The sequence below is a fragment of the Paroedura picta genome, chromosome 11 (assembly GCF_049243985.1).
Source record: "Paroedura picta isolate Pp20150507F chromosome 11, Ppicta_v3.0, whole genome shotgun sequence".
In the NCBI taxonomy this organism is placed as follows: Eukaryota; Metazoa; Chordata; class Lepidosauria; order Squamata; family Gekkonidae; genus Paroedura; species Paroedura picta.
This window is the reverse complement of record NC_135379.1, coordinates 45,800,342-45,814,397: the sequence shown is the minus strand read 5'-3', so window position 1 is coordinate 45,814,397 and position 14,056 is coordinate 45,800,342. Positions and strand designations below refer to the sequence as shown.

The window sequence follows — 14,056 nt, the reverse complement described above, 5'->3', positions numbered from 1 at the left end:
TAGAATGAGGCAGATCATCTGAGGCAGCTATAACAAACTGAGAATTGGAGAGGGGATAAGGCGATGTTTGATGCTTCAACAGCATAAAGGATCCCCATACACCCCAAAACTCAGGAACTTCCCTATTTGGCATATTTTCCACTTTGATCACCATAAAATAGATGACACTGGTACAATGGCCTTCCACCTGGAAGTATCATTGTATGGTAGGCCTTGTAAGAAAATCAATCAACCCCACTTCCCGAGAAAATTCCTGCTGGTGTACGAAAATGAACAAGAGTAGAATATTCTCCCACAGTTTTCAGCTTTGAGAGGGGGAAAAAAACACAAGTAAAAACCCTCATGCCTGGGCCTAGCAAGAAAGAACATGATGGCTCTTGATTTAATCACACAGTCCCTGTATGAAGACACTGAGCGATTTCTAGCCGTGCAGAAGGCTGAGAAACGAAAATCGGCGTAACGCTTGGAACGTGAGACTTCCAGAGAGAATGCCATTATTAACGCTGCTTAGATGAAGTAAAGCATCCGCAAATTACATCAAATGCTTAACAGCACTGAACTGTATGAATCAGGCTGCAGTACTGGCTGAGCGTTTGGTTTGCTTGCTAAAATTGTCTTTGCCAACAATGTGCCTCACTGTTAATTTCACAAATTATTTGTTCAGTGAAGGAGAAGGACCTTCCTGAACATTCTGGCCGCAAATATTTTAAAGGAATACATTTTCCTCTCTCCTAAAAATAGACAGATGCTTCAGTCCAAACCCTCTTTGGTGCCCTCTATACATCTAGCACAGCCCTTCTCATTTTTTTTTTACCATTGAGAAACCCCTGAAACATTTGTTAGGCTTTGAGATCCCCCAGACGAGGTGCCATCCTGCAGAACATGGCTAGGAAGCACTCAGGGGGCCTCCCCTTTCCAACCCCACCAGGCCATTCCGGGAGTGGTGGGGTCAACATGACCATATATAGTCATATCACCCAATAAATGTTTAACACGTTTAAAAAATAGACTAACAATTAATTAAGTCCCATACATTTGGGAAACCTTTCGAGGGCTGTCAAGAAACCCCACAGTTTCATGAAACCCTGGTTGAGAAAGGGTATCACACATTCCTGTCAACTGGAGAGACCAGTAGGGTTGTGCGATTCGGCTGCCGAAGTGGCCGTTCCCACCCGTCGCAGCCAGCTGGCTTCGGCGGCCGAATCGCACAACCCTACTAGGGACTGAACAGAAGATGACAACCATGCCATTCATGGCTCTTTCAGGAACCACCTGTTTCAAAATATTATCTGGATGTTTTCCATTAGGAAGGCACAGCTGATGTGCTCATTCCTCATGCCATAACAGGATTTTAGTAAAAGAGAACTGGAAAAGGGGCCCACCTGCTTATTTAGAAATGTGTACACTGCTGCTCCCCAGAGATCCAGGGAGAAGCTCTCAAAGTAAAAACACCACAACAGTAAAATCATTCCAACAACAGCAAACATCAACGTTCTCAACATTTTTAAAAGCCATAAATATAAGGTAAGCATTTGCCAGGAGCATAAAAACAGGTTAAAACAATGTCCAGCAGCTCAAAATGGTAGCCTCAAATGTCCATCAGGCTGGCAGCAGTTGCAGGTCATAAAAACAAACACTAAAAAGATTTACCCAGAAGAAAGTGAATAATTGCCACTGAATTATCATTTAGGTTCCATACATAACCACAGTCCCAGAGCTACCTATGAAGGAACACTCCCCTATTCCCGGTGCTGTAGATTTATACATTTATTTGTATATAGCCATAGGCCTTTACAAAATATAAAATACAAATTTACAAACAGTAAAATAGAATAAAAGGAACTGTATGAAAATATAAAATTTAAGACCAAAAAACTGCAACAGCATACTTGACTACAACGTGCAAGAATGTTAAGAGGCTGCCTTAGTGGTTGTAACATTGGCCCTTATTTGCCTTGCAGCCAAAGCAAGTAGAGCGGCTTTATGTTACATTATCAACCTGGTCAGACAAAAGATAGATTGTCTTTTCAGCCACGGAGGGAAGGTTAGAACCCCATAAGGTCTCACTTAGGAATCTTGCCCTGGGTTGAACATAAAGTAAGCAGTCAAAGGTGTGCTGTAAATCTAGTCTTATCCGGTATACCTACCTACTTGAGACTGAGGAACCATAGTGGATTTGCGATCACACAAAGGGGAAAAAGGAAGCCCTAATTCTGCTTCTTTGTCACCCTGCGAAATAAAAATGAAACATGCAGGTTAGAGCAGAGCAAGAATACAGACCACATTCCTTCCACCAGCACAGAAAACGTTTCCTGATGTAGTTTGACTTCAGCCAACATTATTGAGTTATTGTCGAGAGCAAGGATTTTTGCCTGTGGAGAAATCCCCGGATATTGGCGAAGGGGAGTCTGAGGACTGCAGGGTTTGGGGACAGGAGGGGTATAATGCCATAGGACCCATCCTCCAAAGTAGCCATTTTCTCAAGAGGATCTGATCTCTGTCATCTGAAGATGTAATTTCAGGAAATCTCTAGGACAGGGGTAGTCAACCTGTGGTCCTCCAGATGTCAATGGACTACAATTCCTATGAGCCCCTGCCAGTGTTTGCTGGCAGGGGCTCATGGGAATTGTAGTCCATGGACATCTGGAGGACCACAGGTTGACCACCCCTGCTCTAGGCAACCATATCATCCTCCCATAGCAGCCTGAAATGCCCTTCCCCTTATCCTATTCCTTGAGGAAAGAGGGTTCCGTGGGACAGACATTTGGGGTTGCTGCAGGACATTAACAAAGTCATGCTCTGTGGATGGAAATCATTGCACTCCTGGAAAATCTCTGATGGATCTGATGGATCTACAATTTTTTGAAAGGATTCACAAGAACTGTAATCTAGACAGCTACTTTAGGCATACTCTGTATAGAACATCATTTTTCTACGGTTGCTAAGTGGAAGTGAGCTGGTGGTGGGAGGATTTGGTGTCATGGTCAGGAGCTCCCTAACATGCTGACATCACAGAGAAATGGCACCAGCACATTGGAGGTGACACTCTGGCTCTGGACAAAAATCTATGGTACGCTTTCTAGTGGTGATTTCTTTCTTAGTAGTGATTTCTTAGTAGCAATTTATTTCTATTATATTTGGGGGTTCCATTCTGCAGCAGAAGACTGTGCGTTTCTTAGATTCTCTGAATCCTGGGATTTGGACCTATCAGGGGGTTGGACTAGATGGCCTGTATGGCCCCTTCCAACTCTATGATTCTATGATTTCAGAAGTATAGATCTATATAGCTTGCGTGTTCTTAATGTGACCTGATGAAGTTTAGTTCTGTAGCATGAGATGATGTTTAACCTAAGTTAAGCGTGTGTGCACATCCATCCTTCCATCTGTCCATCTATCAAAAGTATCCCAGAGGTCCACCCTCTGACAGGAAGGATCTAAAATGAAAATGACAGATGGCAGAAAACATCTTATCTTATAAAATAATTCATTAAAATCTGCAATTAAAGAGCTGCTGCTTAGTCAGCTGAGGCTCCCTATAGACCACCATCAAGTGGGAGGGATGCCATGTGCTCAATGCGCATTAAGCCAAGGCAAAAGCCATTATATTAAACATACACACAAAACCACCATCTGTATCATAGGTGATGAACAGTCAGGCCACATACAAATTATCCAGTACATAGTTCTGTAGAATCGATTTAATATTTTCCTCTAGAACAGGGGTAGTCAAACCGGTGGTCCTCCAGATGCTCATTCACTAAAATTCCCATGAGCTCATGGGAATTGTAGTCCAGGGACATCTGGAGGATCACAGGTTGACTACCCCTGCTCTAGAAGATTAGTGTTGTCTCATGACAGGCCTTGCATAATAAAGTCAGGTAGACTTATAAAAGTTATCCTGCACAGCGATGCTGGGAAGGTCCATCAGTAACAGAGGCCTTGTTTACCCAAGTTCTGGAGATTAAGACTATCCTAAAATTGTATTGGGGAGGCTGATGCCTTTTTTTTTTTTTTTGGCTTTTCTTAGTGTTTGATTATTTTCTGGAAGCTTAAAAGAGAGAAGCACTATACGTTATTTTCAATCCATCTTTCTTTTGCTACCAGTTCATCATTCTGTCCACAAAGGCACAAAGCCGTTTGTCAAGTTGTCCTACTTACCTGTCTGAAGAACTCCTCCAGCAATGACATGGTCCACCGATGATGAAGATCCCATGCCTTGGCGGGATGACTGATATCTGCAGTATGCAACATCAGTGATAAGGCTTTCGGTTTGTCAATTCTGCAAGCCCAAACAATGGAACAAATTTATTGTCTGCACATTTAGATGGGAAAGAGACAGCTCAGCAAGGAAATGAGATATCATAACCTTTAACACTGAAACTGACTTAAATCTAACTTCCTTGATGGGCATGGGAGTCATTCCAGAATATTAAATGAGCAACAGGATGTGGAGCCAGAGTGGAGCCACAGAGTGGATGTGGAGCCACAGACCATTTACTTTCCTAGATTTTGTATATATGGGTACAATAATCTTGGCATGAGCTAGCCCCGGAATTTTGCAAATGTAGATAGCAGACTGTGATAAAGGAAGGAAGGCGAGCCCCATTAAGAGAATCATGGGACCTGCTTGTAGGAAAGCAATATGGCATGGAGGCTGTAGCAGGGAGGAAATTGGGAAAGATTGAGTGAAAAAACTGGCTGGATCCTATTATATCTTTATCTTTACACAAGCAGCAAGATGTTGATTTAATCCTATTTATGTATCAGTCTTCCTTAGGCTGCCTCAGACACAGTCTTATATCACCATAGTACCTAAAAGGGAACTTGTGATCAAGGACCGCTCATTAACTAAACAGCATGCCCTGCGGTCTGATGGATCTGCCCAGCACCTGGAATATCCCCACTCAGGGCCAATTGTGGCTCTTGTCCCCTCCTGCCTTTATTCCTTCCTCTAGGGGCGTTTCCTCCTTCTGCTCTCTGTTCTCCCTCTGAGACAGAGGCTTCAGAGCTTCCTGCAACACGTGCTAGCCTCATGCTAGCCTTGTTAAGGCAGGGAGTGGGGGGGAGGCGGAGACTGCTCTTTCCCTCCCAGGCTTGCTGCTTCTCTGCTGTTCCTGCCTTTGCTTCTTCAGACAAGTATACTTGTCTCCCACCCCCACCCTCCTGTCTTGTCTGGAAGCTGTTTTTTTAATACCCGCATATAAACCGAGGGGGACTTTTTCAGCTTTAAAAAAATGACTGAAAAACTCGGCTTATATGTGAGTATATACAGTGCTTTAAAATCAAGTAAAGGCTTCTGCAGAAAAACTCTGAGAATTATAGTTTCTAGTGTTTCGTTCAGATGTCCTCATGAACAGTTTTTGTGATTTTTAGCTGCCAGAGAACGTAGTCATGGCTACAGCCATGGACAACTTTAAAAGGGGATTAGAAAGAATCGTGGAGGATAGGTCTACCAGTGAATACTAGCCATGGGGATTAAATGGAACCTCTATGTTTAAAGGCAGTAAACCTCTGAATACCAGGATCTGGAGGAAACATCAAAGGAAGGCCTAAGACTCAGTGTCCTGTTGCTGGATCTCCAGAGGAACTGGTTGGCCACTTTGTAAGATAGGTTCTGGGTCACTCACTGGTCTGTTCAAATGGGTCTCTTATGTTCATATCATGGGCTCCCCCCTCCCATCATGTGCTCCAAATAACTTCTTTGCCGCTCTCTGTTTTGGTGTAGTGGTTAAGAGCAGTGGCCTCAAATCTGAGAACTGGGTTTGATTCCCCACTCCTCCATAAGGAGCCAGCTGGGTGACCTTGGGCCAGTTCCAGTTCTCTCAGAACTTTCTCAGCCTCACCTCCCCCCTCACAGGGTGCCTGTTGTAGGGAGAGGAAAGGTAGGCAATTGTAAGTCATTTTGAGACTCCCTTGGGTAGTAAAATGTGGGGTCCAAAATCTAGCTCTTCTTCTGGTTTATGAGAATTGATGCTTACAGTGGTGTCTGAACTAGTCAAACTATGGTAACTGCAAATCAGTCACTGATGGTTTGCACTTTGCAGTGACCATACCATGCCTGATTCATTCATGACAAGAATGTACTGTTACTATGTATAGGAAAGCTAGGGAGGAAATGGGAGCATGTGCGAAGGAAAGAGAAGTGTGCAGGCAAACACAATGCCTGTTCACCTTACTATTTGGACTGGGCACGGTGCACGTAGATTATTAACAGCTACCTTTTTTCAGGGTTCTTTTGGAGGGAAATTATAGTTCAAGCAATCTAGGCTGCGATACAAGTAAGCATAGCGTCCTGCATAGTGCAGGGGGTTGGACTAGATGACCCATGAGGTCCCTTCCAACTCTATTATTCTATGATTCTATGATTCTATGATTACCTAAATCACTTCTACAGCTAAAAAAACAAGAAGGCCCTAAGTTATCATATGCACAGTCAGGATCTCATTCCAAAAGTGACGTCCCATCTTAGCTGATGTTGAAGTACAAGCAGTGCTGTGGACACATCAGTTTCGACCCCGAGTTTTGTGCTCTATTTAAAATCCAGCCATTTTCTAGCTTAACCTTCAGTTGCACATTTCAGTATTTCTTTACTAATTTCATTTCCAGCCCTCCTTCTACCACCCAAGGTGATATTTATAACTTCACAGTGTTTCCCCCCCCCTTCCATAAAGGACAGAGTGTTCTTCTCTGAGGTGGATGACAGAAAGGGAAAAAAAAAATAATCAGGTGGCCACAGAAAGGACTCATGCTGGGTGTGCTAAACATGGTTCTGAACGTGATAATGACAGAGGCGGGAAGGACAGCGAGTCCAGCTGCAGTTAAGGGATCAGTGAGAGCACCATCCTGATGAGGAGCGGGAGAACAGAAAGCACGGGATTATTTGCGGCTCCTGCTGTTCCCACCATGCCTGTACCTGATCAGATAACAAAACAAACCCCTCAAAAAACCAGAACAGCACATAGTGTCTAAATGAGGGGTAGTCAAACTGCGGCCCTCCAGATGTCCATGGACATCTGGAGGGCTGCAGTTTGACTACCCCTGGTCTAAACCAAGCGCTTCGCTAGAATCCTATGGCAGCGGTGGCAAAACGAATCTTGTTTGGGTGAGAAAAAGTGGGAGTGGAATAAGGCGAGAGATGTCCTCATCATGGTCTAATCTGGCATCTTGGGAGCTGGGCCTACTGGTTAAATTCCAGAGCAGAACAAGGAGCCAGTGTGGCCCACTTTGTCAAGTTATGATGTTGATCACTGGTGATATGGAATCAGCAGACAAGAGGAGACAAACAGAGCCCCAGCAATAATGCTGCCTTACAATGGGTCAGATCATTAAAGTCTACTCCGACAACAGCAGCAAGTCACCGGGGTCTCTGGTGGAGAAAGACTTTCCCTACTGCTGCTGGGAGGTCAGGGGTTTGTTGGCCAGGTGGCCTGGGGGGCAGTCAAATCAGGTTGGTGACTGGTGGCTCCCCCGCATACGACACTTCCCATAGTGGTGGACTTCAGTAGGCAAGGGGATCTGCTCTAACCAGGGTGCCTCTAGACTCCGTGGGCTGTTGGTGCAGTCTGCTGATTGCTAGGTCAGGCTCCCTCTCCCATGCTGCGCCAATCCTCCTGTGGGGAGGCAATAAAGCTGTGGCCTTGTTTATCCCAACATTGGTGTCACATCTTATTCTAGCACAGAATGCCCTCCTGCAAGTCAATGACCCCAAGAACAGCCTGCAACTTCTGAGCAGGAATAATGTAGCAGGTACATTCCTGGAAGAAAGGAAACAAACTCCAATATCCAATTGGATATCCAATCTGAAGCTACCGGCCATCTTTCCTCAATGGGAGGAGGTCATTAATGCACAGGTCATACGATGGGAAATAATTTTTCCTGCCTAGGCTCTCTCCACTGTGGAGCAATAACAGTTGGATAAAGATCAATGATTCGTTTCCTTTGACCAAAGCTGGACTGTTTCGAGAGAGAAGGGAGCATGGTACTGACTGATCTCATCTGACCTCGGAAGCTCAGCAGAGTTGGTACTTGGAAGGAAGACCACCAAGGAAGGCTCTGCAGAGGCTATCAATGACAAACCACCTCTGCTTTTCCCTCGCTTTGAAAGCCCCTTGCTCGGGTCAGCTGAGACTTGATAGCAATTTATACCCACACTGTTTTGGACACTTTGGTCCTCTGGAACTAAGTCTGCGCGTGTGTGTATTCAATGAATGTGAACAGAAATAGGCACAGCTATCAGAAATTATGGGCGTCCCCCCCCTCCCCCGAGATATTTTTACAGCCTGTTTAATGAAGTGGCAAAGTACCAGCTGTAATACAGACCTGTGCTGCACAGTGTCACAAGGTGACTCACCCTTCTGGCTGCTGCAGTGCGTTCTTCATGGCTTTGATTTGCTGGAAGTGACAGGACATATCTGTCGCCAGCACCATCTCAATCACCAGAGTCCTGAATTCCCTTTGGGGCAGAGATCAAATCAAGGGGGTGGGGGGGGAGAGAAAGGGTCAGAAACATGTAAGTAACGCTTTTTTTGTGTGTCCGTCTGTCTCCAGATACTTTATGACAGGGGTAGTCAAACTGTGGCCCTCCAGATGTCCATGGGCTACAATTCCCAGGAGCCCCTGCCAGCGAATGCTGGCAGGGGCTCCTGGGAATTGTAGTCCATGGACATCTGGAGGGCCGCCATTTGACTACCCCTGCTTTATGACATGCTTACTTTGCGCTCCAAAGTGCGTCATTGAACACTTCACATTATCACTTTTTAGCGGGGCTTGAGGGCAGCCAGGCATATCGGCTGCAAGCAGCAGACCTGGAATGAGCAGCTGAAGTCAGCTGATGTTGCCTTGCATCTCAAGAGATAACCCGCTGCTTCTCACAAAAGGGTACCAGAACATTTTGTCTTCCATGAAGCACAATGTTTCGGCATCATGATGCCAGGGAGGCTAAAACTGCTTCTTCTGATGGCATTTCAGACAAGCAAATTACTGTATCAACGACATCGCATTAGCTCCTTCCCTGGATTCTTGGCCTCAGCAGACATTACAAAGGTGGCTCATTCTCCATTTTGGCCCGCCTTGGGGCTTAAATTGAGCCCCATTTCAAAGTTTAGGGGCTCTTAGGGCCCCTGTTTTGAGTGCACTTCTGCCGTGTGTAAATAAACCCTAGGATACTGGACTTTCATTGTCGCTTTTGTTCCTCCCACCAACTTTTTTCCTTTCAAGGATTTGTCAAGGTTATTGCCACATCGACAAACCAGCATTATACTTTCTCCATCTATGCATAATGACACACATTGTATGGATAAGGACCATATTATCAATCCAGACAAGCGTACATAAAATCTACAAAACAAACAGCAAAAATCAAATAATTTATTTGATTTTGTCCGAACCTCAGAAAGGACCAATGACATTTAACCTCCCCTCTTTTCGCCTTACAACAACCCTTTAAGGCAGGCTAGATTGGGAGATGGTGACTCATCCTCAATCACACACCGACCAACCAGAAACAGAATTACACCCTTCTAAACCCAATAGAAGAGTCACACCCTTCTAAACCCAGTGTCTAGCACAGCATGGCCTGTGATCTTCATTGCCGTGTGGTGACTGAAACACTGACCTCTCTGTTCCCTCCCAGTCTTAAATAAATAATAAAGAAATATTTATACATCACCCTGTCCTGTTCACTCAGGGTGATATATAACAGAATTTAAAACAATTTATAATTAAACATTTTACATATAAAAACCACCTCTGCTTTTCATTACTCCATGGGTACGTAATGATTGGAGGGTGGGATTTTTGTCTGTGGATGGGTTTTTCACACAGGAAGGCCACTATCTTAAGATGCTGCTGGCCTCAACCATAGGCCTAGTGGAACAGCTCTGCTTTGCAGGCTCTCCAGAATTGTGTAAGATCCAGGAGATCCCTGAGCTCTTCAGGCAGAGCATTCCACCAGTGCCAAGGCTGAAAATGTCGTGACCATGGTTGAAGCCAGTTTTCTTTCTTTGCGTCCAGGGTCCCTAAGCAGATTTTGACTGCTTGATCTTAATGTTCTTTGGGGGTATAAGAGGTGGTCCCAAAGACACTGGGGTCTCAGATCATTTAGGGCTCCTAATATGAGAATCAATGCCTTGCACCTGATTCGGTCTCCAATCTGGAGCCAGTATAGCTGGGAAGGTCATATGCGCTCTCCACGGGGTTCTTGTAGAAACCCAAACTGCTTTATTCTGAACTGGTTGGAGTTATTTTAACCACTGTGTGACACTGGCTAGCAGTGCTGAAGGAGCAAAATGGTTAACAAATAGGGATGCCGGTCTCCAGGCAACAGAGATCATTTCCCTGGAGAAAATGGCTGCTGAAGAAGGTGGAGTATATGAAGTCACTCACTTCCCCCAAACCCTTCCCTCTGCAGGCTTCACCCCCACAGCCTTGAGGTTTTTCCCAGCCCAGAGCTGGCAACTTTATCAACAAAATGACAAAAAAACCTAAACACAAAGCCGAGTGGAGGGATGTTCACTTGTCCCTAGTTGACCGTAGCTTTCTGCTCAGTTTTGTTTTGTCAAACTGCATGGAATCCGGGGCTGCCTCCCAAAACTGTCCAGAGACATCTATTGCTTCACAATGCAGCAGCCAGGCTTGATCAATTGAATTCAATTTATATAATTTTCAATATAATCATGAATAACAGTACGAAACGTCTCTTGACTGGAGTTTCCTTCAGCAACCACAGTTTTAAAAAATTCAAAATCCCACAGTGACAAGAGCATCTTCTGGCAATACTAGAACATCAGTTTTTAAGAAGAGCAGCAGTGGATGAGGTTGAGGATCCATCTACCACTGTGTCCAGATGTTAACAGCGAGCACCCAGTGGTTTTCCTGGAAAAGCTGAAGCTGTCCTCAAAAGTCCTTTTCTTCTTCTTAGGGTTGCCAGTTTACAGATGGGGCGTGGAGATCTGGAATCACAACTGATCTACAGACTATAATTACCATTTCCCCTGGAGAAAATGACAGCTTTGGTGGGTGGGCTCCATAGCATACTGTAGTCTAGGAGAAACTGGAGTCCTAGAGAGCTATCACATCCCTTTCTTTCTCTTTCCAAAATTCAACCCTCTCTCTACTGCATCCCGAAATCTCCAGGAATTTCCCAACCCAGAACTTCAACCCTATTTCTCCATTTTATAACAATTCTTTGAGATGGGTTAGGTGGAGAGCAAGCTTCCTTGGCAGAGTGGGCCATTAGATCTGGGTCTCCCAGATCCTAGACTGACACTCCAGCCCCATGCCACCCAATAGGACTCTGTTGATCTGACTGCATCTCTTGCTCAGGTAGCCATCAGCACACATCGAATACCACTTGTGTCTTTGGTTATCTGCCACTCTAGCATTCTGGTCTTCCAAACACCAAGGACCCTCTCAATGTATGGTCAGTTGGGGAGTAAACCCAGTCATGCAGAGAGAGACCAGCAGGAACATTTACCTCCAGTCATCCTTGGAGAGGTTAGACAGAATATTCATCTCTTCATCATCTTGCAAAAGGCGGAAAGCTGCACTCAGGTGATGGTTTTCCAGCACAGAGCGGTCGTTATAAAGAATGGCTGTATCTGACCTATGCAGTGATAGACTCTGGATCAATATACATAGACGCTGATGACTCCTCATCTCCCACCCCGGAAATAACTTTTCCATTGAAATGCATCAGAAATCAGCATTGCATATATTATAAAGTATTTTCCCCATGTGTCAATTTCTACCCCTGACATTGTTATTCAGTCCGACCTGGACAGCCCAGGTTAGTCCAATCTCATCAGATCTTGGAAGCTAAGCAGGGTCGACCCTGGTTAGTATTTGGATGGGGGACTGCCAAGGATAACTAGGGTTGTGACACAGGGGCAGGCAATGGCAAACCACCTCTGTTAGTCGATTGCCATGAAAACCACCATGTTGTGATTCGGTACATGTGTGTTTGAGGAAGGGTGCTCTTCCCATCTGAACTATTAGCCAGTCAGTCACTCCATGGGCAAGATCAAATGTTGGCTTGTCCACGTGGAAATGTGGCAGGGGGTAACTTTGTCAGCATTTATCTCACCCATCATTCCAGGAGGAAGCGGGTGACATCCCATGAATGTTGTAAAGTCAAATTCTACCTCAAGGTTCAGGGGGGTGGGGAGGTTAAGGACTAAGTGAGATGCAATAGTGACCTTGAAAAAAATTCTTTTTTGGCCACACATTTATCTGATAGGAAGATGACACTGGCAAGAGGTACACCAAAGGTTTTTTGTTTTTTTAATCACTGTATATAACTAATTTGTATGAGAATTTAAGACCACCCCACTTTTTCATGACAGCACATGTGGCCAGTAAATAGATTAATTCAATTCTTGGTTGCTAGAAATCGAAGTTCCCCAATTCAAAGACATTCACATATCTGAAGCAGCCAACATCAAACTCATAAGCAAACTCATAATAAAGACTGAATAAAATCAGAGTCCAGTAGCAGCTTAAAGACCAACAAAGATTTATTCAAGGCGTGATTTATTCACGCCTTGAATAAATCTTTGTTGGTCTTCAAGATGCTACTGGACTCTGATTTCATTGTGCTACTTCAGACCAACACGGCGACCCATTTGAATCTATCCTCAATAAAGACTGACAATTGGCTAAATATGAAATTTGGGGGGCTTTATTAGAGCTGTCAGAAACCAGCTCCCAGGCCTGTTTGGAAGGAGGCCGTTCCTTTAGCACTTCATTGTCAAGCCCATATCTGTTCTTTATTCATTCCGCAGGTTCCCTACTCCGCCCCTTTCTGCTCCATTCTTGGTCATTCGGAATGGCCTCACCGCGTCTGAATGTGGAAGTTGTTGGTGGTCCCAGTGTGCTCATAGTCGTGGATGGCGGCTGCAAAGATCATCGCAAAGATTTCCAGCTCAGTTAACCAGTGCTGAAACAGTGAGGGGAGAGCAGTCAGGGAACATGTCGGTTTTGCAGGCATTCAGAGGAGTTTTGCTTGGCAAAGAAAGCAAAAAATACAACACACAGCCCTGCCCTTTCACTCCACACACCTCCTCTTCCGATTCAAGAAAAGACACGAAGAACATAAGAAGCTGTCACGTATCATCAAGACACTGGTCCAGCCAGCTCTTTAGGAACTGTTCTGGTGGATTGCCCTCCAACATCTCAGACGGGAGATCTGTCAACCTCGACACCACAGATCCTTTTAACTAGAGGATATCATCCAATTGATATTCTCTCTTGGAGCTACGTCTGGGGCAGAGTTTGTCTGGGGCAGAGTTAGGGATGCTATTCCCCAGGCGGGACGGGGATCCCCCAGTTCTACAGCTCATCTCCAAGCTACAGTGATCAGTTCCCCTGGATAAAATGAATGCTTTGGAGGGTAGACATTATATTCCATTGAGGTCCCTCCCCACCCCCAAATCCCACCCACTCCTAGATCCACTTCCAAAGTCTCTGGTATTTCCCAACCCAGAGCTGAGTTGGAATATCCTTTTTCTGGAAAGCAACCTGGCTTAGAACAGGATAACAGTTTCAAAAAATAAGCATGTACAAAAGATCATCGATACTGATGGACAGCAACAGAAAGCAGCAGAAGACTCATCAAAAGCCGCCATTGACACGGTAGAGTGGTGGGAGGGAAGGAGGATGCTCCAGGAGAGCATTGGGAGAGCGTACGTGGTTTAGGGAACCGCATCATGTGGGAGGCGCGGGCTCGCGGCACCTTTATAGACGCCACATGCCTCGAGCCCAGCCTTTCTCTCCCGGCAGCAAAGCGAGTGACAGCCCGCCCTCCCTCCCTGGGTTTCAGGTGCCATGTTGGCAGTTATGGGTTTGGATTGGCATATTTGTCACAGCTTGCGGAGATAGCAAGGGGATGGAGCCTGTAGAAGGATCAGGGAGTCCGGAGGGGGAAAGGGACTCCCTGAATGTTATGCCGCCTCAGGACTGAGGCGCAAAATTGGGGTCAAGCTTACCCAACTGGGTAGCTTGTTGGGGCCCAAAGAGTAGGTGACCTGGGATGGGCCAAGGGAGGTCCACGCCTCCTGAG

General features: G+C 45.4%; 1 protein-coding gene across 5 annotated transcripts in view; it reads right to left on the bottom strand.

Moving 5' to 3' along the window:
* PDE1C (phosphodiesterase 1C) overlaps positions 1 to 14,056 on the bottom strand; it is a 292,459-nt gene that overhangs the window by 44,564 nt on the left and 233,839 nt on the right. For all 5 annotated transcript variants that reach the window (XR_013225262.1, XM_077302606.1, XM_077302607.1 and 2 more), the window contains 5 exons: positions 12,834 to 12,934; positions 11,474 to 11,602; positions 8,351 to 8,452; positions 4,159 to 4,279; positions 2,148 to 2,229 (listed from right to left, as the gene is read on the bottom strand). Coding sequence is in view for 4 of the 5 variants with exons in the window: in XM_077302606.1 (XP_077158721.1) it covers positions 2,148 to 2,229; positions 4,159 to 4,279; positions 8,351 to 8,452; positions 11,474 to 11,602; positions 12,834 to 12,934 (535 nt within the window). In the remaining variant the exon portion in view is untranslated. The remainder of the gene's footprint in view (positions 1 to 2,147; positions 2,230 to 4,158; positions 4,280 to 8,350; positions 8,453 to 11,473; positions 11,603 to 12,833; positions 12,935 to 14,056) is intronic.